Source organism: Acanthochromis polyacanthus, chromosome 19 (genome assembly GCF_021347895.1).
Source record: "Acanthochromis polyacanthus isolate Apoly-LR-REF ecotype Palm Island chromosome 19, KAUST_Apoly_ChrSc, whole genome shotgun sequence".
Lineage (NCBI taxonomy): Eukaryota > Metazoa > Chordata > Actinopteri > Pomacentridae > Acanthochromis > Acanthochromis polyacanthus.
Window position 1 is genome coordinate 24,938,951 of NC_067131.1, and position 25,022 is coordinate 24,963,972.

The following is a 25,022-nucleotide window of genomic DNA, read 5'->3' on the forward strand; positions in this document are numbered from 1 at the left end:
TTGTTGCGATTCCCACAGTCCCTGAAGGCAACAGCGGCTCAGACGTGGCCCTGGTGCAGCTGCTGCGTTCAAGTGGCGCAGTGTCCCGTCTGGAGGCAGAGAGGGCGAAGTTTCAATCTGCATTGCAGCCTGAGCGCTGCTGCCGGGATCCAACACAACAATGGCGACTCCCAGTCCTAACAGCAACTCCACAGGCTCCAGCAACAGCATCGTAGGATCCACGTCGCACCAGTTCCACCAGCAGACACAGAGCAGCAGCATGCAAGGTAGGCGGCCACGGCCTCTATTTCGCTGCCTTCTGCCGTTGTCGGAGACTGTGGAGTTAGTGGTAGGAAAAGGTAGCTGGTAGCTTCCAGAAGCAGAAACACTACAGTCAAGACAGACATGCTGATTCCATCTGAACGGACAGAGCTTTCAAAATACAATATTGGCTGGGGGCTCATAATAGGAGACCAGGTTTATTATCGTATTTAGATGTTCTGCTAAAATAAAGACAAAATGCATACTTGTACTAAAATTATTCAGGATGGCAACAGAATATTATTTATTTTATAAGTAAGGTCAGTCATCATCCCTCTTAAATTATGTCACGGTGTTGACTGGCACAGAGTAGTGCAATTTAGCAGCCAGGCACGGATGTTGCACATTTCAGTGCTGATATAACATCTTAAGCCCAAAAAATTGCAACTATGGTAGGCATTTGATACCCGATTTGTTTATTAATGGTAAATTGTCTGCATTGCGAATAGCCGCTTGTCAAATTGCACTTTTAGTTTGAAGGCCGAATTGCAGAAATTCCGCTAGCTCTGTAGCTTTCTTAAGCTAACTTCACGTAACTCCCTGGAACTAGTCGGCTATCAGATTAGCAGTGATGCCCAGCGAACTGTGGAGTGTCTCAACCCACAGGCCTGTAGTGGTACACTCAAGTGAAATTCTCCATTTCAACATTCTTTAAAAAGTGTCCTATTATACAGGCACTCTGAATCACTGTCTGACTTACTGGCCGATGTTGTTAGCACAGGCTGCTAGAAGTTGCTCCAAGGCCTACATAGAAGTGTATTCCTTTGCCAAACCAGGCCACTATTTCAGAGCCCTGCTGTCAGAGGACAACGAACCACACAGTTAGTACTATTAAAGTTGACTTTATGATAATTTTCATGGTTTCAATAACCGTGTGGAAGTGCTTCAGTCTTCTCTTAGCGTCAGGCAGATCTTTATCGCTGTGTTGCTAACGGGAATTCTGATGAGGTTTAATTACGTGTTAGCATGAACTACACCGCTGTGTTCAGCACCACTACTGCTGTACTGAAACTATGTCCTTTAAGTTCTTTTGTTGTTAAATTTCCAGCTAGGGTGAATTTTCGGTGATGCTGCATAGCCTCTGAGCCTACACTGAGATCCATTATCGGACGGAAAGCTAAGCCTGGACGCGGCTAAAGCCTGCACCAAGCTAACATTTGGGGTTTTGCCCCGTTTTACTCATTCAGTCTCAAATTCCTCTAAGATTGTGTGAGCTACAGATACACATGATACAAACTGGAAAAAATGTTTTTCCGTTTAGTGACGACGGACCCACAGTGTGGTTTGTAAAGATTTAACATGGTGCTTGTGAAGCTTTACTTGGTTACATTACATATAGTTAACGAATGCTGTCATTTCACTGCATCACTTTACCTGCTCTGTGCACCAGGTTATAGCCAGTCCAGTTGTTTTCACATGCTGAAATAGCATTAAAGGACAGAATCAACTCATATATGTAGTTTTCCACTGACGAAATAGGGACAACCCCTACATTGATTCTGAAGTGTCCATGCATGAAAATGACATGATTTCATTCATGGGGGTTATAATTTATAGACCATTGGCCATATAATAGATGAAAAAGAAATTGCTTTTTTATTAGATGTACAAAAAATTCATGTTTGTTACAGTCTAAACTAGGATATTAGACATATCAAACAGCCTAAACATTGGAAACAATACTGTATTGTTGCCAGCAGTCATCCGAAATGTCATGCCTGATTAACCAATAAACATTTATTAGACTGTGATTATTCCGTTAGAAGAAACATTCACAAGACAAGTTGTGTGTATTTGCATGTCATGACTGTTAAATCCAGTTACAAGCAGCCATAGATGCATATACACTGAGCAATACAGCTTTAACATGAAGTTTGTAATCTTAATCATCACAAATTAATTAAGCTGATATATTAATGAAATTTTAGTTGCAATATTTCATTTGTGGCAAATAGAAACAGCATTACATAAGTTGAATTGGTCTTTTAAAAGCTATTTCAACTGGTAAAATGAGCTGGATTGGTTTTACTGTAGTGCACAGAGCAGGTACATTTATAAGGGTAATTGCTCTCACAGACCTGGTTTTGGCAGACATTCGCTGTTTGGCATGACACTTACATTGCTGTGTCCGATAATGGATGTGCTGATGGTAGCGGCTGGCTAATGGACGGCTTTTCACTTGATAGATTTACTCGTTGACGTCTTAACCTAATAAACAGCTGCACACTCGTGCAGATCAGTGTGGTCAACAGATCTGATTTTCTTACTCTGTGACAGATGTCTAGTATCAAATGTTTTATCTAAACCTTGCAGAAACCAACACCTGCTGGAGATGTCAAAATGAAACAGGTATTCCCTCTTATTTTACTGGGTTCTAGTCTGCTGTTGGAAGATATTTGTTTAAATTGTCTACTTAGACCATATCTTGGCAAAGGATTTCCTTGAAATGTTCCCTATCCACCCCCCTCTATTCATCTTTTTTTTCCAAAATTTACTTTTGCTTTCCTTTTTCCATTTTTTTTTGTAAAACCTGCATTTTATCTGCTTATCTGCATGTTTTCATATTGGAAGGACCTGAAGTAGACACAGTAGACAGACCCCATGTGATGAGACACCATCAAGCAAACCCCTGTCGGGAGTGTTTCCTTCACCAGCACACATATCAGCATCTGACAGCTTCAGTGACACATGCTGGTTTTCGTGACAGGACACTGTTAACCTCTGGTGTGCTGCTGCTGGTGGTATACTTCAGCAGAATATCAGTTTTGTTCTACTAGCAGACATCTCTTCACACCAGGATATGTCATTTTTTAGTATTTTATTGCTGTTCACCACTTACAAACAGCTGATTAGTGCTGTTTGGCCATTCTCGGTGCCATGCCACTTCTGTATGTTGACATGCCACTACAGTTTGACAGGCACACAGAGTAAGAAATTAGAATGTTACTCATGCTCCTGTGGTGTATGGCAATTATTATTGCCATGCCCCTCTGCTGGAGTAAAAACATGTTTCATATGCGGCTAATAGAGTGACAAGAAAATGAATAGTTCATAGTGCTGCTGTGTTAATATGTACTGCCTGGATGTAGGTACACTTAGCCCTAATGGCTTACATGACAAAATGTATTGTTTTCAATGATTATTGTGAAATAGTGAATGTACCTTCTGCACTTTGCAAACACAAATGATTACTTCCTTAAGTTTATTACATGTGAAGCCCCAGAAATCTGCATCCGTGCATTTTAGACAATCATAGGTACACTGCAGGTTCTGGGTGGAAATGCTCTGTCATGGCACTGGCTGCTTATTTCACTCTTGGTGTGTCTATCAGCATATATTAAAAAAAACAACAACAAAAACACCATATGGACATTTATCAAGGTAAACATTAAATGCACTCAAAGGGCACAGTACTCTACCAAGGCTGCTCAGTTGTATGATTTCTGACAGATACGTTGTGATAATTCTGCAGGAGTTGATTTGTAGTAGGATCACAATCATGTGATTGTCAGCAGGCAGCTGACATAGTTGTTGACAGTTATAGTGACGCCGTGTCGCTATCTCGCAATGATACAGAAATGTTTAACAAAGACTATAAGCCACATCACTGCCAAGACCTAATCACTTGGTCCTTGTGTCATTTATGACCTTCCCTCAAGATTTCATCGAAATCTGCCTTTAGCAGATGTCTGTTTTGTAATGGTTATCTATGACGGGAACACTGTATTGTAGCAAAATCGCAAGTTGACAGGCAGTTTGAGCTGTGCATACTCATTCCAGCTGCTTATATCATCCATAATGTTTCCTCAAATAGCATATATTAGCATATTTAGCTAGCTGCTTTATTTATTTTACAGATGCTGTAGCAAATAGAAAACTAATGCCTATCAGTACTGTCATGGAACTAAGTTCAGACTAGTTTGACTTAACGAGCCTCAAACGTCCATATAAATTCTGCTTTAAGGTGAAAAGTACTTCAAAAAGATGTAAAATAGTACTTTCGTGCTCATCTTTGTCAATGACTTTGCCCAAGGCCTAAAACATTATTTATATGCTGCACCCTATTTTAATCTGGCATGGTGTAGAAACATTATCTTCATGCAGAATGTTCTTGTTGAGGCTTGCTCATTTGAACTAATAAAATAGTTGAATACATTAACATTTTATGAAATACATTTAAATATATGATTCAAGGGTTGCCTGATCCACTAAAATCATACGAGTTTCTCTTGTGTCAGGCTCAAGTAGTAGTTAACTCCAAATCCACTCAGCTAGGCTAGTTAGCTTTTAGCAGCATTATTTTACAGCATGTATTTGCTATTTTATTTTTCTCCATTTTGATGAAATTCAGCGGCTGCATTGTTGGTGTTATATAATCAAGTAAAATTAAAATGACTAAGATGTTGGAGCATGAAAAGGAAAAAGTTAATTTTAGCTAAGGCTAACTCACGAGTCGAGCTGTAGCTGTTGTGAATCCCAACTGATGTCGTGATTTTGTTGTTGTTTTCTTTTCTACTAAAATATATATGTCTAAAGCATTGCACTGTTTATATTGTAGGGAACCGGGTCAAAAGGTACCATTCAGTTCTTAATATTTTCTGTTTTGCTTTGAGGGCATGTTGTGTTTGTACATCAATGTAAAGCCCCCATCATCAAGCTAGCAGCTGGCTGACTTAACCTACAACGAAAAATGTAACTGGGGAGGGCAGCACCCAGTGCGTTAATGTTATGACATTAGCTACCAGTTGTACATTGCCAGGAGTGACATATGCAAAGCAGAATTATCATTATCCTGCTGGTGTGAGGTATCTGCCAGTGGAACATGACTGACTACTTAAAACAAGAGCGGCATACTATCAGTTTTCAATCCCAGCATCACTTGTTTTTGTTGTTACATATGAAATAGTGTTGAAGTGATAACTGTAGGGGGGTGACACTGAATGTAATTAATCAAAAAATCACTTTAATGCATTCTGCTGTTGGGCTAGCATTGACTAAACCTCTTAAATTGAAGCTATTCCTCATTCCACTGGGAATACAGTACAATTAATCTGAGGTACCATACAGCTGCATGGCAGTGCACTGACCCACCACATATTTTACTCCAGTTAAAGCACATTCAAGGTAACCTGTCCTGTATTCCACTCAGCATTAACTCTTGTTGGGATGGCACATTGTTAATAATGACCCATTCACACTTAAACAAGCCCTAAGAAAATGTAGTAAAATGTCTTTTCTTTACTTCAGGGTTTCAGATAAGCCTGTCTGGAGTGCCCCAAAGTAAGCATTAGACTCGCACACAAAGCACACTGACCTCTACTGTTTGTGGGTACACCTCAATAGTCTGCAGTGGTCTCCTTCCCTCAGCACTGCTCACTGAGCCATGTGTATGTTCAGTTGTTGGCTGAAGCCTGGGTATAGTGCTGCTCAGTGACAGATCTGCTTCGTTATTAAGCTGCAGATTCTTGTAGTGATTGGATACAACAGGTGAGAGGATCCACTGTTGACTACTGAAGCAGCCTGTGTGGTGCTCTGGTAGTTGGGGAGTCTGTCCACTGTTCACTGCTATTAACTGTTACAGATTCAGTTATCTTGGTCTTGAAAGACTCATTTGCATCGGGGCTTAAAGGTTAAGGGATCTGTTTGCACTCAAGAGCTGGTTGGACAGGGCATGGCAAAGAGGGCTCAACACTTCAGCTCAGCACTGTTAATGATGCCTAAACCCAACTGCCAAATATTTTCTGGAGGTGCATCCAGCTACACGCAGACAAGTGACTATTATGCACCTGAATCCATTTCACTCTCACAGCTGAGTTTAATTCCACTTGAATCTGTCTTCAGCTTCATTGAAGCGCTGTCTGAATGTTGGCTCACTTTGACTTTCACTCAAGGAAATGTTCAGTTTTGAATTGCACATTTTAAGAAAAGTTATCAAGGGAAATATTTTGAACAGGGATTCCCAATGTCAGCTTTTGATTACTGCTTAGCAAACTATTCTAATAATTTGCACCCAGACTGCATGTGATTTGTTTGGAAGCATCCAGCCAAAGGAGCTGGTGTGGTCACTTGTCTGAGCATTGGGAACCCCTGTACATGTGGGCACTTTGTTTGTGTTCAAAATGCATTTTGTGCTTCCTCTGATCTTGAGATAACCCCAAAGGTTGATGCTCACAATTCTCGAGTCATCAGATTTATGTGCACAGTGCACAGTAACGTGCTGATACTGTGATCATGTGGAGTCTATATGGCGTAAATTTCTTATTATTGCTAATTGTGCCCATAAAGACTTATCTCAAGTGTATACAGACACGTTACTGAGGTACGACAAGCATTTTATCACACCGTGTGTCCTCTGTTTGCACCAGCTGGTTGAAAAACAGTGTGGCGTGCATGTTGTGGCAATCTGGATCTGTTCCCCTCTTTGTCCTGCCAGGTAAACGCAAAGCTCTGAAGCTGAATTTCGCCAACCCTCCAGTGAAGCCAGCCTCCAGGCTCCCGCTTAATCCAGCACCTCCCTCTTTCCATAATCCTCACATGTGAGTAGACAGTCTGTCTTGGGTTTATAGGAACTCTGTTTGGTTAAAAAAAAAAATATATATATATATATATATATATATATATATATAACAACAATAATAATAGCTATTGTTATTAGGATCATTTCGGTTTATAGAATAAACCATACGTGTGTGTGATAAATCAGGATTTGAGGTTAGTGGGGTAACTGTGTATAACCCTGGATTATCCAGGTTACATTGCCATGGTAACTTGTGCTGCACACCTACACTACTAAATACTTTATAGAATATGAGTGAAGTTTTAATTTTCACAAATTTGCAATCAGTATTCATTATTGGGTACAGAACAATGGAAACAATGTCACCCTTTCCTTTTCCAGCAGAGGGAATTCTGGTCTTCCTTTGTTTATTTTTTCACTGCTTTTTAAAGCCAGTTCATTGCTTTATAGGCCTTTATGTAGTGTTATAATCCTAAAACAGAGACTAGACAAACAGAGATTTAAGCAGTAAAGCCTTGTACTTGTTGATCCTTTAAGATTATATTATAACATTTGCCGTAAGCTTACTGGCCAGTTGATTGATTTTTTTTTTTTTTTTAGGGAGAGAATAAGGATAATATTGTCCTACATGCCATAAAAATAGGCTATATCTGCGCAACAAACTTGATGCAGTACATGTAATGTAATTACAATCAGATCTACTTATGTATTTTATGATGGAGTAATGATACTGATAATATTTTTGAGAGCTTTCCTTCCGGCTTTGGCTGCAGCAGCTTTGTTGCTTCTAGCCTGTATTGTATTTGCTCATATTGGTTTAGGACTATAGTTTAAAGTCGAAAACTCCTCACAGCAGCTTTAATGTCAGGTACTTAATCATAAAAGGAGAGCATTTTTTTTTAAATTATGTAAAATATGAACAAATACTTAGTCAAAATTTCACCCGCCCATCAAATCACACAGGAAACCTCAGATTACAAAGAAACATCGTGGACCTTTGAATATTTCCATTTCAGAGGCTTGGTAATGCTGATAAAATATTTATCATATCCCTATTTATCTATAATGCATGTACTTCTCTTGGCTCCACACTGTCTTTTTGTGTCTTCCTCCTCCTTCCACTCTGTCCTTTATGTTACCTCATCCCATCCAATCCCATCCTGCCTGGGTTCTCCAGAGAGCGTCTGCGGACACACAGTATCGAGTCGTCAGGGAAGCTGAAGATCTCCCCAGAGCAGCACTGTGACTTCACTGCAGAAGATCTGAGAGACCTCGGGGAGATCGGTCGTGGGGCATATGGCTCCGTCAACAAGATGGTCCACAAACCCACAGGCCAGATCATGGCTGTGAAGGTGATCAACTGGTAGACTGTCATTCTAGTAAATATCCCTCATGTAGGTTTACTTCATCTAGACCAGGGATCAGCAACCTTAGCCACTCAAAAAGCCATTTGAACCCGTTTCCCAGAGAAAACAGCAGGAGCCACAAAACCCTTTTGAGATTTAAAATGAAGATAACACTACATAAACTTTTTTGCGTTTATGTATAAACAAACTATAATGTGTTACATTTTTAAAATCAATGAACTGCTTCAGAGAAAACCGTTACATTTCTGCATGCAGCAAAAACATTTTGAACTCTGAAAAATACAGGGATGTGATTTTTCCGCGAATTCGCGGAATTCCGCTTTTTTTCAGGGATGGGAATTTACCACGGATCCCCGGATTTCATTTATTTGAACGCTGATTTCACAAGTTTGAACACTTTATTGTCGCTGATACTCCCGCGCGATGGTACCGACGTTAACAATAGCTTGTTAACGACGATTGTAAACGGCCCAGCGATTGGAAGTCGCTGCGCCGCCGCCGCATGTCTACCTTGAAGTGTAGTGTTTCCAGCTACTCTGGCTGTTCCAGCTGTTGATAGTTGAATCTTTTGCTGCACAGGAATGTTTTTACTTTTTCCAGACACCGTTTTTCCAAACCGTTTAAGCAACTCTCCTCTGGACAGCCACTGGACTTTGTTGTGCAGCAGGAGATCAGAATACATGCTTTCTACCTTGTCCAGTAACAAATGGAACTGAGCTGATTTAAATCTTTTACCATTATTTTATTGACAATCTGAATGACAATATTCATCACTTCTGTGCATGCCAGAGGAAATGTTTGAGCACACAGCGTCTTTTGGTGCAGGATGCTGTGAAAAGACAGCAGGTTTCTGTCTAACAACTTCAGCTGGACAGCCACAAAGCCTTCTGTGCTCCTGTCATACTCAGAGCCCCATCATTAGCACTGACACCAGGTGGGTGGTGTTTATTCCATTGGCTCTTAAACGATCTAAGACAGCCACAGATGTCCTCCCTCCGTGTTTGGCCTTTTAGTGAAATCAACTCAGTCGTTTCTGCATGTGACCCAGCGGAGTTTACATGTCGACAGAATAGCGCTATTTGTTCAGTGTTACCTTTGACATTAGACTCATCACAGGCAATTGTGTGCGCCACAGCTGAAGTGATGTCTTTAACTTACTGTCTGGTGATGTCTCCTGCCATTTCTGTGATACTGTCTTTTACAGTCTTTGCGGAGAGAAGCATATCCCTGATTGTCTCCACAATTTCATTAAAATCCGTGATTAGATGTTCTGAAATCTTAATGATTATGATGCAGTTGCAACCAAAATAATTCAACCCCCAATGCAAATGTCAATTTTTGCTGAAACTTAGCAATTCTTTTGTTTTCAGGCGACAAATCAAACGAAAACACATGAAATGCTTAATATGACTACAAATTTTAACTAATTACCATATAACCAACTCAAATTAACAGCATCAGTCTTTACACAATGTTCAGAATTATTCAACCCCTTGCACGGCCAATGTTCAGTACTTGGTGCAGCATCCTTTGGCTGTGATGATGTCTTTCAAACGTGAAGGATAGCTGGAAACCAACTTGTGACAACGTTCTTTGGGAATCTTGGCCCATTCCTCATGTGCGAGAGTCTCCAATTCGGTGAGATTCTTGGGTCTGCGTGCCGCCTCAGCCTTCTTCAGGTCCCACCATAGATTTTCTATGGGGTTCAAGTCCGGAGACTGTGACGGCCACTCCAGGACCTTCCAGGACCTCTGCTGAAGCCAAGCCTTAATCGATTTCAACGTGTGTCCACTGCCGCCCGAGCTTGAGGTTTTTCATTGACGGTTGTACGTTCTCTTGTAGGATTGCCTGGTATTTCACAGAATCCATGATTCCTTCCACTCGCTGCAACTTCCCAGTGCCAGAGGAGGCAAAACATCCCCAGAGCATGAGCGATCCACCACCGTGCTTCACGGTGGGTATGGTGTTCTTCTCAGCAGAGGCTTCATTTTTTCTTCGCCAGTCCATCCGGGCAAAGAGCTCAATCTTCGTGCATACTGGAGGCGACTTTTGTTATGCTTTGGCGTCAGAAGAGGTGTACGTCTTGGAGTTCTGCCATGAAGACCTTCAGCATTTAGTGTGCGCCTTACTGTACTCTGATCAGTGTTCCGCATCAGTTCCAAAACAACTTTTTTTCTCTCATCTCCATCCGGATATTTTTGAGCACAGGCTGTGCGTTTATTCTAGAAATGTCTTGCGACATTTGACTTTTTGTTGTTTGTTAATTTTTCATCGCATGTTAAGCATACTGGTAAACCAGTCTCGTCAGCAGTGAAAGGAAATTAATCTGTCTACATAGCATTAAATGTTCTGTTTTCCTCAGGCACTTTTCTTAGATTTATCTATAGTTGGCCTACCTGGGGTCGAAAAGTTCCAGAAATCGTGTGCCAGTGGGTGTCGCACATTGGTGGTTGTGATGCATATTATGAGCGACAAAAAAACTGAACACGTTTTATTTTGATTTTACAAGATCACTGTAATTCTCATATTTAGAATTACATTTTACAAACTAACCAAATAAAATGCATTTTAATTATATACTCATTATTTCCAAAACCACAGGAAGCCGCAGCAGAGGAATGAAAGAGCCGCAGGTTGCCAACCCCTGATCTAGACCAAGTAATCAATTCAAAATGCAGACTCTGAAAATTGTGCATTTAAACTGAGTTGTTCATTCATCCAGAGTGTTCACTTTCTGTTCTTGTTGTGTTTTGTCCCCAACCCAAAGACATTTAGTTTACCGATACAGAGGAGGAGAAAATATTTACATTTAAAACGTGGAATTCTAAGATTTTCACTACATTGTGCAGTCTCAAAGAGATTATAGTAATATATACAACTGTTCAACAGTTTGGAGTCAACAAACCAATCTCATGTTTTCCATGAAAAGTCACACTTTTATTCATGTGCTAACATAATTGCACAAGGGTTTTCAAATCATCAATTAGCTAACACAGTGTACCATTAGAACACAGAAGTGATGGTTGCTGGAAATGTTCCTCTGTACCCCTATGTGGATATTCCATTAAAAATCAGCCATTTCCAGCTAGAATAGTCATTTACCACATTAACAATATCTAAACTGCATTTCTGATTAATGTTATTCATTGAAAAAAAAAACTACTTTTCCTTCAAAGATATGGACATTCCTAAGTGACCCCAAACTTTTGAACAGTAGTGTATATTATATTAATTGAACCCAGCCTACACAGTGTGACAGTCCATAAACTTAGAATTAGTTTATTAATTTGCCCTAATGCAATGGGGGCAGGAATCCGCTCGTGTAAATATAAATGTAGATGGTGTGGCGAGTGGAAGTCAGAAGTCTGTGCTGTATGTCCCTCAGAGGATTCGTTCGACTGTGGATGAGAAGGAGCAGAAGCAGCTGCTGATGGATCTTGACGTGGTGATGAGGAGTAGTGACTGCCCCTACATTGTTCAGTTCTACGGCGCCCTCTTCAGAGAGGTCTGACAAACCCACACTGGCCTCACCTCATCATTTCGAAGTCCTGTCTGTGGTCTTATTTGACCCTCAAATTGTACCAATCCAGTCAATGTTTTTTTCACTGTGAATCATCTATATAGCTTTCACAAACTTAATGATTTGTCCTGTAGATGTTGCTGCATGGTGAATTTTTGAAGGAAACTAACTTTTCAATCTTTGTTTCAGGGGGACTGTTGGATTTGTATGGAACTCATGTCTACCTCATTAGACAAATTCTACAAATATGTATATTGTGCATTAGATGACGTCATTCCAGAGGAAATATTAGGCAAAATAACATTAGCTGTAAGTAGTTATTTCATCTTGCCTTCATAAATTTTACTTGTAATAGCATACATAGCATCAAAAGTGACCAGGTTTTACTTGTCTTTAACAGACCGTTAAAGCACTGAACCACTTAAAAGAAAACTTGAAAATAATTCATAGAGGTAAGTTTTTATTTTGTCATAATATGAGCTACATTACAGCCACTTTTGTTATTCCAAATGTAACTGTCCGTTTCTGTCTTTGTAGACATCAAACCTTCCAACATTCTAATGGACCGAAAGGGTAATATCAAGCTGTGTGATTTTGGCATCAGTGGCCAGCTGGTAGACTCCATAGCCAAGACCAGAGATGCAGGCTGCAGGCCTTACATGGCGGTAAGCAATGAAAAGCAATGTCTTACAAATCTCTAGATAGAAAGATGCTGACCCCAAAGGTTCATTATGTTCCTCATTCTAATATCAGGAACCTTCAATGTCTGACTGACTGAAAGCTATAATTCTCTTTTGATTACTTCAGAGCTTTGGAACAGTGTCTGCTGTTTCAACAAGTGTAGCAGCTGGAGTTCTATCCGAGTAGTTCAGTTGTTATCTTAAATGTTTTTATTGAATCTGTTTGAAGCTGCTTGACAAACTTTCTCGAGAGGACTTCTGAAGCTTTGCTGCAGTGACTGTGGGACTGTTGGTCTCGTCCCTGTTCAAAGCGCTTCTGATTTGGTTACTCAAGAAGAGTCAGTGGTTTCAAACTTAGTTATAGAGGCAACTGTCCTCCTGGTACCCGTCAAAGCTACAGACATGATTTTATATCCATAGGCGGATATATCACTCACTGCAGCTTTATCATAGTCCTCTATTGGGACTGGATAAAATTACCACAACTTGCAATGACACTGTACAAGGTCTGGATACTTTATAGAATTAGTCTACAGTTTTTTTTCTAATTTTCAGAAATTTGCATTTTTTTGCGTTTTTGTGTGTAGATTAATGGTTAAAAAAGTTTTAATTTTATATATCTAGAATTAAAGTTATGCTCCAAAGTGTGCAGAAAGTGGTCTTGATGGTTTCTGAAGCCATTGTACCGGTGAAATTAAATGAAAAACCAGCACACTGTCATTGTCATTGGAGCTGTTTAATAAGATCTGTGACTAAGTATTACTTTTTTCCTGCTAAATTGACAAAACTGACTATATTTCTGCTTATTGACTTTGATGAAAAAGAATGGAAATAGATTTTTTTTTTATGGATATAAAGTAAACAGATGATACCATTTCATGCCTTGATGTATATTTTTAACTTTTGTAATCAGACCAGAGTTGTTCACATTTTAGATTAAATGACAGCACTCTTACTTGTACAGCCTTTCATTCTGTCACCAAATATCAGTACCATTCTTAAATGGAAGTAATTTGCTTAAGCTCGACTTACATCTTCATACTTGGTCTTGACAATATTTAGATTAAAACATTGAAGGTTGTATTAGAGTCAGTGGAGACAATAATGTTCAGAGTCTTCGACTAAACATTTACTGAAAACAACTTTGCATCTAGGATTCAGAACCAAGATACAATAAATCTCAAACACATTCACAATTTGGATGTGTTAAAAGCTTTATGTACATCTCTTGATCATAACAAACCATGCCATATTTAAATTATTGCAGTTTGTATTTGGAGCCTCCAGAGAAATCGTTTTAAGTGAAAGCCACCATGACGATGAGCAAGTGGCTTGAATGATGTGCAAGATTTGATGGAAGTTGAACCTTAATGAAGTTTTAGGGATCAGTTGCATTGACCTCTCCATGGAAAAGGGACAAAGTGTCTTGAGTTTTGGGCGATATGACCGAAATTTTATATTCCAATATAGCTTATTTTATATCCCGATACGATATACATCACGATATAACATATTTTTGGTAAATTCAATGAATGAAAGGTTTATATAAAATTGCCATGTGAACAAGCAGTTTGAAATCATATATTTAACAAATAAAGGGAGAAGGCATTTGTTTAAATATGTGTATTTTTTTATTCACAACTTTTTTTTCCAAGCATGTATTATGCCTGTTTTTCAGGTGATAAAAACAGTTACTCGTGTTTGAGTCTGTTGTTGGGACCGGGCAGTGGCATACCTTACAAAGTACAGTAGTCTGATCCTTGTCGGTCTTTTTAAATCCAAAACACCGCCATATGACAGAAGTTCCCCCTCTTTTAGGTACAAGCTCGTCGGTTTGAGCTGGTTGTTCGTCATCTTGTTGTTTAGATTGTTCTTCTGAGTCGAGTTCCCCGTCTTCCTCCATAGCTGGTTATGTTTTAGCCGTGTGCCTGGGCTTGCCGTAAGGCACGTCTGTGACGTAAAATACTGCCATAAAGTGTGTTTTGTGACACTGCGATATAAATGATAGGATCTTCACATAAAACAATAGACATTTTCTGTCGTCCAGACAATATCTGTCGTCATATCGCCCAGCCCTAGTTTTACCAAATATTTTTATTTGTGTGCTTTCAGCCTGAAAGGATAGACCCCAGTGCTTCCAGACAAGGGTATGACGTCCGATCTGATGTGTGGAGCTTGGGAATCACTCTGGTAAGACGAATAGTGTTGTCAGCTTTATCTTGAAACTTTGCCTTTGTTTTGTCTGACCACATTGGAATCAGAGCTGTTACAAAGAAGAAATTCCACTCTGTCAGCCCAGCACAAGTCTTGTTTGTGTTTGTTTTCAGTATGAGTTGGCTACAGGAAGGTTTCCTTACCCCAAGTGGAATAGTGTTTTTGATCAACTGACACAAGTGGTGAAAGGAGAGCCTCCCCAGCTCAGCAACTCCGAGGAGAGGCAGTTCTCCCCCAAGTTCATCAACTTTGTTAACCTTTGGTATGCACCATTACACTCAGTATTGAGTGAAGGTCCTTACACTACATGTTTGGTTTTAAGAAGTAGCTCGATAACACTATTCAAAAATTAGAATGTTTTCAGGAGCACCTAGGTGTCAAGTAAAGGGTCTTAGGCCCTCAAAGCCCCCTTTGTGTTTGGTACTTTGTCATTCTCTAATCATGCAAATTGAAAAGCATATATAATCTGAATGCATTCTTCTCCCCTCAGAGTTTTACAATTAGTTTTTTTTTTCCCATCCAGCCTTACTAAGGATGAATCAAAAAGGCCAAAGTACAAGGAGCTTCTGGTGAGTTGCAGCACTAGTTTAGCTACAACTTCAAATTGTTTTGGGTTGTTCAGTAATGGAAGCAGAATATCATTCAAGATCAAGGTGATCTCTCCAACAGGGCATTTAAGATCAGTTAACAAAACAGCCTCCAAATGCTCCATTTCCTTGCAACTTTTCTGAGTATTTTTCTTTTTTAGTTTATTGTTTTCATTTCTGTCCAACAGAACCAGCTCTCAGCTATATCATGTTCTTATTATATCTGTGCACTGTTTTAACCATTGCACACATAAACTTAGCTGGTGGATATAGTGAAACATGTAAGAAGCTGAATTTGCTAGGACACTAAATATTACCCTCAGGAGTTGGTACTGACCAAAACAAAGCTAAAAGAGTGAATATTAGACTCCAGGTGAAGTGTAATCGGTCTATGCTGGATATGCAAATAGCTTACTAATACATTCGCCATAGCGGTTTCACAATCTTTTTGACACTTTCAAGGATTTAAGCTATATTAAACTTCAAACTAACAAGGAAAGACAAGGAACAGCTACACTTCACTGTCACACAAATCCACCTGAAGCTTTGTGTTCATTTCCCACAGAAACACCCCTTCATTCTGATGTATGAAGAGCGTTTTGTGGACGTCGCCACCTACGTGTGTCGCATCCTGGATCAGATCCCTGCCTCTCCCATCTCTCCGATGTATGTAGACTGACAGAGTTAGGGCTGGGGCGGGAAGGGCGGGAGTTCACTCAAGAAGCAGTGAGTGGGACACAGAGCTTTGTGGCGCAATGCTTGACATCTTAGCCTTCAGAGTTACGTAGAATCACCTGTTTATTCACATGTTCCAAAGAACAAAGGAACTAAGTCCCAATTGCCCGGTGCAATGAGATGAATATTACTTAGTAAACCTTTCCACCTTCCATCACCTCATTTTAGAACCTAAAATATCATCATCTTCACCCACAAAACTTTGAAGACATGGCATTGTCTTAGTAAAATGCAATGCATCTTTTTATGTGAGGAAAAAGGAATAGAGTATACATATATGGAATATATATACTTGAAGTCGTACAAAAATGCAGAATCTACCAAATAAAATGTTGAACAGTGATGCTCATGACATATGAACAAAAATAGCCACCTAATGGATTGTACATTGTGGACTGTATGTATGCATATATGTGTTCACCTCTGAACTGTTGACATGCCGACAGATCTACTGTCTAAACAACCACACTCCTTTCACACAGTCTATTGTGAGCACCTTAACTCAAGGTAAAAGAAAGAGTATGCAAAAGTGTTTCTCTCTGGAAAGCTCATGGATTCGGTAGCGTGGCTTTACTCATTAGCTTTTCCTTTTCTTTTTTTTTTTTCCAGTATGCAATCTGTGAGAGTTTGTCTTGATACAAGAGTGGGACGACTGACAGTTCTCACATCTAACGCTGGCATCAGTTCCTATCTCTTGTCTGTTATCAATATGTTTGAGTCACATTCCTTAGCATCTGGTTTCCTGAAATGCAGTTTCTTCTGTTGGTCTGGCTGAATTGCACAGTCAACTCGTAGCTGTACAGCATAACAAACTGAATTGTCTTGCAACTAGTAACTTGCTAAGACATCTCAGACATTGACTACCTTTAGCTGATGTAACGTGCCAGGTGTTAGTCATTTACCAGTCAACACTACGTATACACCAGAAGCCTGCTACCAAAGGTATCCTGCGTAGATCTTTGCTAAAGAGAAAAAAATGTTGTCAGCTTTGTACAACAGGAAATTGTAGGTACCTTACATAAGATAATAACAACAGGACACTTAACTACACCTGATATCGCAACTCCTAAACTTTTGCGTCTCTTCATACAAATCAAACAAGATTTGTAACTTCTGGCCAATGGTACGTCTAGATTTGGCTGGAAATACGGTAGTGGGTTAACAGTCTATCACGGCACTGCACACAAAATATTTTCATCCAAAAGAACTGCCAGCACAGTTAGCATTTGCTAAAATGAGGGGTTTGCTTGCTAAACAAGTCTTTGCTAATGAAAACCAGCAAGCTGAGATAAGTGTGTGCAAGGGATCCACTAGCATGAGAGCTAAGCCAGTCATTGTATTTTGCTAACCGACGAGGAATGACATATAACTTAGCTTGTTTTGTGCTACGCAAATGAAAAATACGTATGAAAATAACAGAGTACTTCAAAATATCTGATAATAAAACTCATTAAGTTAGAATTTACTTTGCGCAGATTGAACGAGTTGTTTTGCTTCTAGCTAACGGTACATCTCCATTTAGAGACAACTGACCAAGCAAGTTAATATATTTCTTTAATTGTAATGCAAAGTAAAGATTTTGATCCAAATGAACAGTCAGCGTGGTCAACACTAACTAAAAAAACCTGCTAAATAACTGTATCCTCTGTAGAACTTTACCAATGAAAAAAGGGCAAGAGCAGATGAATTGTTTTCCGTTACATATTAACGTTTTGCTAACCAGACAGTGGAGCTAGAGTTACACAATATGCACGTGTCCTTGTTTTGTACAGCATGAAAGTAAAAATTAGAAGACTTAAAAATATGTAGTATTAAAACTTACAATATGTTGGATAACATAGTTCAAATTAAACATGTCACTTCAAGCTAAAGGTACATGTATGTGTTGTTGCGATTGACAAACCAGGCTGAAGATCTTTTTTGTCACTGTGCAGCTAACAAAGTGTTTTTTGATTAAGGTGGACAGAAATACCCTCAAAACTGCTATGCGTCATTAAATGACCTGATCAATGATTCATGTCTTGGAAAGAAAGATGCTTAGTTTTGTGATTTTGACAAAATGGTAACATGTAAGAGACACTAACTGAGGTTAGTCCAATGCTACATTGCCTGATGTAAAGTTACTTTAGGACAGTATGTCCACTGATGTAAATGTAAATGTATATAGTAAATCTAATCTGCTGTTTCTGGCAGGTTCTGCTCAGCAGTTGAGGCTCATTACTAAACAGAGATGATTAAGTCAAGTGGGGAGGAGATATGGATGATGGGAAATGTTTCGGTTTCAGAATGAGCCCTATTCCTCTTTGGCAGCCTGTCATAGCACTGTACAGTTGAACTGCTCATTCACACTGATCACAGATCCACCCTGCTGCCATACAGTGGCAAGCAACAGTACATTTTTAGAAGTCCTGGCAGTGGGTTCCTGTCAAAGAAATACCTGTAAATGCTGCTAAATCACGAACTGTCCACTTCCATACCAACCACATGACTGTCAGGAGAGGAGGAAGCTCACTCCTCACAGAGTTACTGCTCTTTGACCCTTAAGGTTACAGAGGACTCGGCATGTTTCTCCGTGACTTGGCATGTCTCTGGCTTGCACTGATGATAGAATGTTTCCACACCAAACCATGTATTACACTCGTGCATTTCCACAGTTCAAAGTGCATTGACTCACCTGTCTTCCTACATCTGCAGTGGTAGACTAAGTTTACCATACTTGGCCAGATAAAGGTGAAGGGGAGGGTGCAGCTTTAAACTATTGGGATCCACCCGTTGTCAGTCCCTCTCAGAAAGTCACGTCTACCAGGCTGATGTCACCCGTAGAATGGAAAGACAACTTTTACACTGTTTGGAGCTAGCTACTAAACCAAACTGTTTGTATGGCTGGTGGTTGGTCCTTCAACACAGAGACCCATCATAAATTAAATACATGAAACAGGCTGGGATTATTTTTTGGCTTTTGTCAACAAATTTCATGAAAAGCCCCAAATTAGCAATGTTGTAGTTAGTTAGCCCATCTCGTCTCCGCCCTGTCTGTGGCTTGGTAGCCCCAAATCCTGAGGTTTCATAAAACGGCTTATCAATGCACACCTTAATTTCCCAGTAACGCTCAGGAATGTGTGTAGTGCAAACCTCTCATACAGGAGGAAACGGTAAACTTGCGGGAGACCGTTTGCTTAACATGTCTTGTTTATGGTCTTTTCATGAAATGTGTTGACAAAAAGAATATAGAATATCTCCTGCCTTATATTTAGTAAATGCCAGTAATATGAAGTAGTTTAGTAATTTACATATAGTAACAAATACCTGCTCACTTGATTTTGTCACATGATCCACAATCAGTTGGATCAATGTGTCTGTTAAAGTGTTGCCGTTATTCTTATTCTTTCAACTGGATGTTGAAACATTGATTTTAATTGCTGATCGACAATGTTTGTTTTGGTAGTGTAGTTTCATAATTTTGGAGAGCTTGGAAATGACAGACAGAGAAAAGAAGTCTTTCATATGGAGGAAGCTCTTAAACCAAAAAAGATCAGCTTGATAGCATCATCAACAGTAGTTCCTGTGACATTGCAACTGCACTTAATTTTTAATATCAAGGGAGTTTTCCTTTACATTTTACTTTATTTTTATAATGTGGGCCTCCATATATGTGAACTGTGTTGAAAAATGGCCACCGTCAGTGGTGTGTGTATGGAGAGGGGGGTGAGTTCAGGGTCACTTGTTAAAAACAGACGTGTTGAATACTTGTGCCCTATTCAGGAAGGTAAAACATTGCAACCAAGTTGGTGGAGATGCATTGTAGACCAGACACCATTCTCTCTGTGGAGAATGGTGTCAGCTCCGTTCTTTCCGTTTCTATCTGTAATGCAAAATGGTGCAAACCCCAGAGAGAGGCCACACATGGATCAGTTTCACTGCAAACTGTGTCCAGGTCTGCTCTTCTGTCATGGGATGCGTTTCCAGGAAGCTAACTTACCACTGGTAAATATGAATCTCCAGGGTAAATGTTGTACAAATTGCAATTTACTAGAATGTTCATAATAGATTATAAGATAATATTAAGGGCAATGAATATTATATTGTATCTTTATCAAGGGTTATAAATAAAGTTCCCATGGAAAAGGTTGAAAACCTGTATTGTGTGCTTCTTGTGAATTGGACATAAATAAAGAGTAAATGCAGAAATGATTTATGCTGTGATAAGTTTATTGCTCTTCTTTCTGTAGTATACAGGGATGTAGGCATAGTAATGTTTTTACAATAGTAAAGCAAGTCAGTGGCCAAGCAACATAGAAGCTTCTGTCAGATGTGAATTTTCTTTCTTTTTTTTTAATTTTTTGGATTAGGGAGAGTTATTGCAAAATTACTCCAAGCGGAAAAAAGGCCAGAAGATATTCTTACAAGGCAAAACATAAAGTATTAGCTTTGTCATATAAAGAAGATGGGCAGTAATAGCCTACATGTGACCATCTAACCCATTAAACAAGTGCAACACTTCATAAGTAACAGGAAAAAGCAATATTTGGTCAAAACAACACAATGTGAGACCCATGTTTACAGAGGACATAATTATAAATGCAACAGATCTATTGGCCAGTGTCTAATTACTTTTGGAAAATAATTCTCACCCAATTTCTTCCTGAGAATTTCATGAAAAGATCAACATTGCTTTCATATCTGCCTAATACATATCATACTGTCTGATGGCTAGCTTAGCACAAAGACTGGAGTCAGGGGTAAACAGCAAGCCTGGCTTGTAACAAAGTCTATGCAGGCTGAACATAGTAAATGTAGCCAAAGGTGGTGCGAGGTGTGGTGTCAGAATACTAAACAGAAAAATTAAAAATGAAACTACAAATATCAGTGATGAAAACTATACTAAGATGTCTTTGGTTTTTGTTGACTAAATCTCACAAGAATCGAATGACGAGAACTAATACTCTTACATCAAACTAGTAAATCAACATCAGGTGCATGTTTAACACTGGTCATGGTTTTCTGACAGACTAAGCAAAAATAATTAGCAGTCTCTGACAGTTGTGATGAGTGATGAGCATATACAAAAATTTAAATGGAATGTCTGTAAACTACATGGATTTTCTGTCATTTAAATTTGTTACAGATGTTCACATAAAATCTAAATGATTTAAAGAAATCCATCGCTACATAGGTGTTTGGTTAGGTGGTCCTACAGCCAGCAATAGATTGAGTTGTGAAGCAGAACTTCAGCCCTGACCTCATTTGTCAGGGCATCGGATTTAGCATGTGCAAACATCGTCGACTGTGGATGAATCTCCCTTTGTTGTATATTCCACTCATGCGATTTCTATTTAAAATGTTCCCTTTTACATACACACCAGATGCTACCTTGATGTCTCACACATAAACTGTGCAGTGAAACGGTTTAAAATAGCTTTTTGTTGTTTTATTTTTTGATAAACTGTCAATATCTAATACATTTTGCTGCCATTTGTGGCACTTTTGTTTTTTGTAATGGATTTTACAGAATTTTCCATTGAATGATACAGGTAGGCATCGGATTAATGTGTATAGATGAGCCAGCCCTTACTAGACTCTACATCTTGCATAGGACCATAAACAACAGATGGAACTCGCTGTGGCCTTGTGTTTGACATGGCACAAAGAGGGAAATCTAAGTTTAAAAAAAAAAATGCTTGTAGTTTTTGAACAAAACCATGCTAGCTGTTTCTCCTGTTCCCAGTTTTCAGGCAAGTTAACCAACGACTGGCTGTAGCCTTATCACAAATCACAAACTGTATATAAAAAGGGGAAGTAGTCACATGGTCTGAAATGTTTAAGTACCTTCAACCTGCATTTATTCTAACAGCCAGCAGGGGGGTGACTCCTGAAGTCTGAAAGAATTACATAAGAAAATGACCCTACTTCTTACTTGATCTGTAACTTCAGTAAACATTTTCCTAATGAGTTTACGGTCTCAATCGCAGGTTCCAAGATTGTTTGAGTACAGTATGGTGTTGATTTTACACATTATAGGCCTATTTAGAAGAGAATAGATGATGAAGCAGGGCATGTTTCAGGGCTGGGCTATCTTGACAGGTTGTTGCTGTCATTAGGTTCTCCAGTCATTCCACTGCCTACTTGTTATGCCTGGTTTCAAAAGACCAACCTGGCGACGGCCAAATTTCAAACTCAAAGTTCTACAACCAAGTCCACAAGCTAATGGGTGACATCATGGCCACGACGTTCATCTTTTGTATGCTGTTTATAGGACAGATATGAAAACTGTATCAACCATTATGTCTAATTCATTGCAAAATATGACTATGTCCACTTACATGTGTAAAACATGTTTTACATGTGTCAAATATGACAGTTCCTCACCAATACTGAAGCCTTGTAAGTGTCTGAGTCTAAAATCCTCACATTAGGCTATCTACTATGAGTGTAGACTGGCTCTGATCTAAATTTATTGTGTCTTAATATGTATTATTCACATTAAAGATCTGAATATATTACATTTTCCTATTCACAAGTGCTAACAATGGACATTTCAGAATGATATGGTTCTTTGAGGAAAAGTGATTTAAGAAAGCTTGTCAAAGTGGTTCCTTCACTTCGCATCACATTTTTTAGGAAAACTAGTTTGTGAAGAAATGTCAGTGGTCAATAATGGCAGTTTTCTGGTAGATCAACGAGCCCCAATCTGTGAGAAAGGAATGTCAGTATAAATACAGGATAATGCATAAATATAACAGCATAAAATAAATAACTGTGATTGGCCAAAGATAGAGATGAATTTTTCGTTGGAATTTGTGTTAGAGCTTTCTAAATTAAAATCTGTCAATAGCTTTCAGTCATTTAATATAAAATTGTAAAAGGGAAATTATTTTAAAGAAGTTGGAATTAAAAGTTGTTTCAATTAAGGCACAGTTTGGCTGCCGATTAAAACCGATAAGACCAAAGGATTTCAGGACATTAATTTCTCTCCATATTGTTGTCCTGTGGATAAATACACCAAATACTGAAAAATATACTTGTATAAAAAAGTTTCCTCAAAGGTATACCAACCATTTCTACACACATATTCTAAGCTCAAGCAGACTGTGACAAGTGTGTAATAAGCTACAGGTGCACAGTGAGTTTTTTCATATTTCATATTTACATCAAATATTGTACTGGTTACATAATACACTTGATTTGTGGTTTTTGTTCTCTCCCACACCACTGACAAAATATGCTGACATCAGCTGGTCTATGTCAGTACACATAGTTGTGATATTTACAATATGGCCAATACAGTAAGCAATCCAATTCACCTTGTAATTCCTTTGAGGGTTTTTTTTTTTTCCAGTAATACAAACATAGACTCAGAACAATATACACTGATTGTCAAATTGTGTCTTCAAGTCTAGGTAGTGTAACACTGATACTGCATAAGGTGTTGGTATAAAGCTCTGCAATCATGTCTTTCCATTATATAGGAAATCCTTCATGTGTCCACTGTCATACTAGCTTGGCACTGTGCACATCATTGTCCAAAAAGGACAAAGATCATTCCAAAAAGCACCTGGTCTTTGGTTTCTGGGTTTGACAACAGTGAGATCGTCATTTCAGAGATGAAGAGGAGATTTTATCCTTCTAAACTTCAGACTTAACATTCAATCTCTGGATGTTGGCTAATGGTTTAATATAACCATAATATAACGTTCCACTGTATTATAGCAAGGAGCAAATTCTGTCACTTGGATTGAAAGTGATAAGAGTGAATTCAATAGTTCTTTGGTTTTGTCATAGCTGATAAAAGTGGTCCATACAGCTACTTGCAAGCTGTTGTCTTCTGTTTGACGGCTGGAGGCTAGCACATTGTTAGCTAACTTGGTGGTAGTTTTGCTTTCACCAGTGCTCCAGGTGAAGGTCCATGGCAGAGTTCAAGTTAATGTCTGTAACATCCAGGAACTCTGTGTTAAAAATGCTGGGCGCACTGGGAGGAGCAACACTGAAGGCGGTAGCGGAACTGGGAGGTGTCAGGTCCAGCCACTCCATTGTCTCCCACGGCGTCTCGCTGAAGGTCATGCTGACTATCCCCTGCACCTCGGGCACGGCCGATGCCTTGTTGCTGATGGGCGACAGAGGGGTGTCCATCAAATCTCTGTTGGTCAGAAGTTTGTCCTGTGGGGGATGGTTGAGGTGGCGGTGGTGGGTGTGGGGGCTGACATATCCTTCACCGTCTCTGCTCCCTTCATCTTCCTGTCCCCCGTCCTCAGTAGCCATTTTAAGAAGAGCTACCTCTCCTACCCGGCCGATGGGACTGCCCAGCAGAGTCTCCAGGTGGCTCTCTGGGATGTGATTGGTTGTGTGGTCATACGGGAGCTGGGTGGAGGACAGGTGTTCATAGTGTCGGTGGAACCTCGGGATGAGGAGGCCGGGACACCCTGGAGACACAGTAATGTGAGGCACAACTTTGGTTACAGAGGACCTCTCCCTCTCTTCTCTGGCGTTAGCTGGCATTTCTTGAAGAGAAAGAGGAGAGGAGGGAGGCAACGCGTTGGGTAAGACTGTGACTGGCAAGTTTTAACCAGTGCACTTTTTATTTTGGATTTACATGTAGATTCCTTACACTAACTTGACTGTACAGTGCCAGTGACACTTCCTAGAGTATAATATTTGTGGATTTTCCCCTTACCTCCACTCTCTATGAGCACATCCAAAAGTTCATCCATCTGCTGACTTCGGGTCAGTTGCTGTAACGGTAATAAAGAGTGATTCTTTTGGTAATTTCAACAGTAGTTTAACAATTTTAAAAGTTAGCCAATTATATATAGGATTTTAAACTGAAAATATATGCATAAGCTTTCAAGCTGTATACTAAGACTGGTTACATCTGCCTTCAAAAAAAAATTCTTTCAACTGAAACAGCAGTCTACATCAAACTTGGGAAAGGGTGGAAAGTTTAGTGGAAAGGGCAGTGAACAAAGCGATGGATGGAAAGAAGAGGTGAAACACAAGTGATGGTCTTCAAGAGACACAAAAGGGAAGACAAGGGTGAAAAACTGAATTAGAGCAACGCCAAAAGGTAAAATATAATCTCTGGCCAGCCATCTCTACTGAATTTTAGTA

At 39.4% G+C, this 25,022-nt stretch overlaps 2 protein-coding genes across 4 annotated transcripts in view; one reads left to right on the forward strand and one right to left on the reverse strand.

The window, feature by feature from the left end:
• Positions 1-17: 17 nt before the first annotated feature.
• map2k4b (mitogen-activated protein kinase kinase 4b) lies at positions 18-20,111 on the forward strand. 3 transcript variants are annotated; one of them, XM_022196770.2, is made up of 13 exons: positions 18-266; positions 2,614-2,649; positions 5,548-5,580; positions 6,734-6,836; positions 7,995-8,169; positions 11,570-11,689; positions 11,894-12,013; positions 12,105-12,156; positions 12,242-12,369; positions 14,497-14,574; positions 14,712-14,860; positions 15,122-15,167; positions 15,751-20,111. In XM_022196770.2, exons 1-13 carry the CDS (start codon positions 161-163, stop codon positions 15,862-15,864), a joined length of 1,260 nt encoding a protein of 419 aa, XP_022052462.1. In that variant the 5' UTR covers positions 18-160; the 3' UTR covers positions 15,865-20,111. The 3 variants fall into 3 exon arrangements, with proteins under 3 accessions (XP_022052462.1, XP_022052465.1, XP_022052466.1); XM_022196773.2 differs by lacking the exon at positions 5,548-5,580 and having other exon boundaries at positions 19-266; XM_022196774.2 differs by lacking the exons at positions 2,614-2,649; positions 5,548-5,580 and having other exon boundaries at positions 19-266.
• Positions 20,109-25,022, reverse strand: part of myocd (myocardin) — a 34,600-nt gene continuing 29,686 nt past the window's right edge. The window contains exons 12-13 of the mRNA XM_051939120.1: positions 24,589-24,646; positions 20,109-24,415 (exon numbers count right to left, since the gene is read on the reverse strand). Of these exons, the coding sequence (XP_051795080.1) occupies positions 23,799-24,415; positions 24,589-24,646 (675 nt within the window). The 3' untranslated portion in view covers positions 20,109-23,798. The remainder of the gene's footprint in view (positions 24,416-24,588; positions 24,647-25,022) is intronic.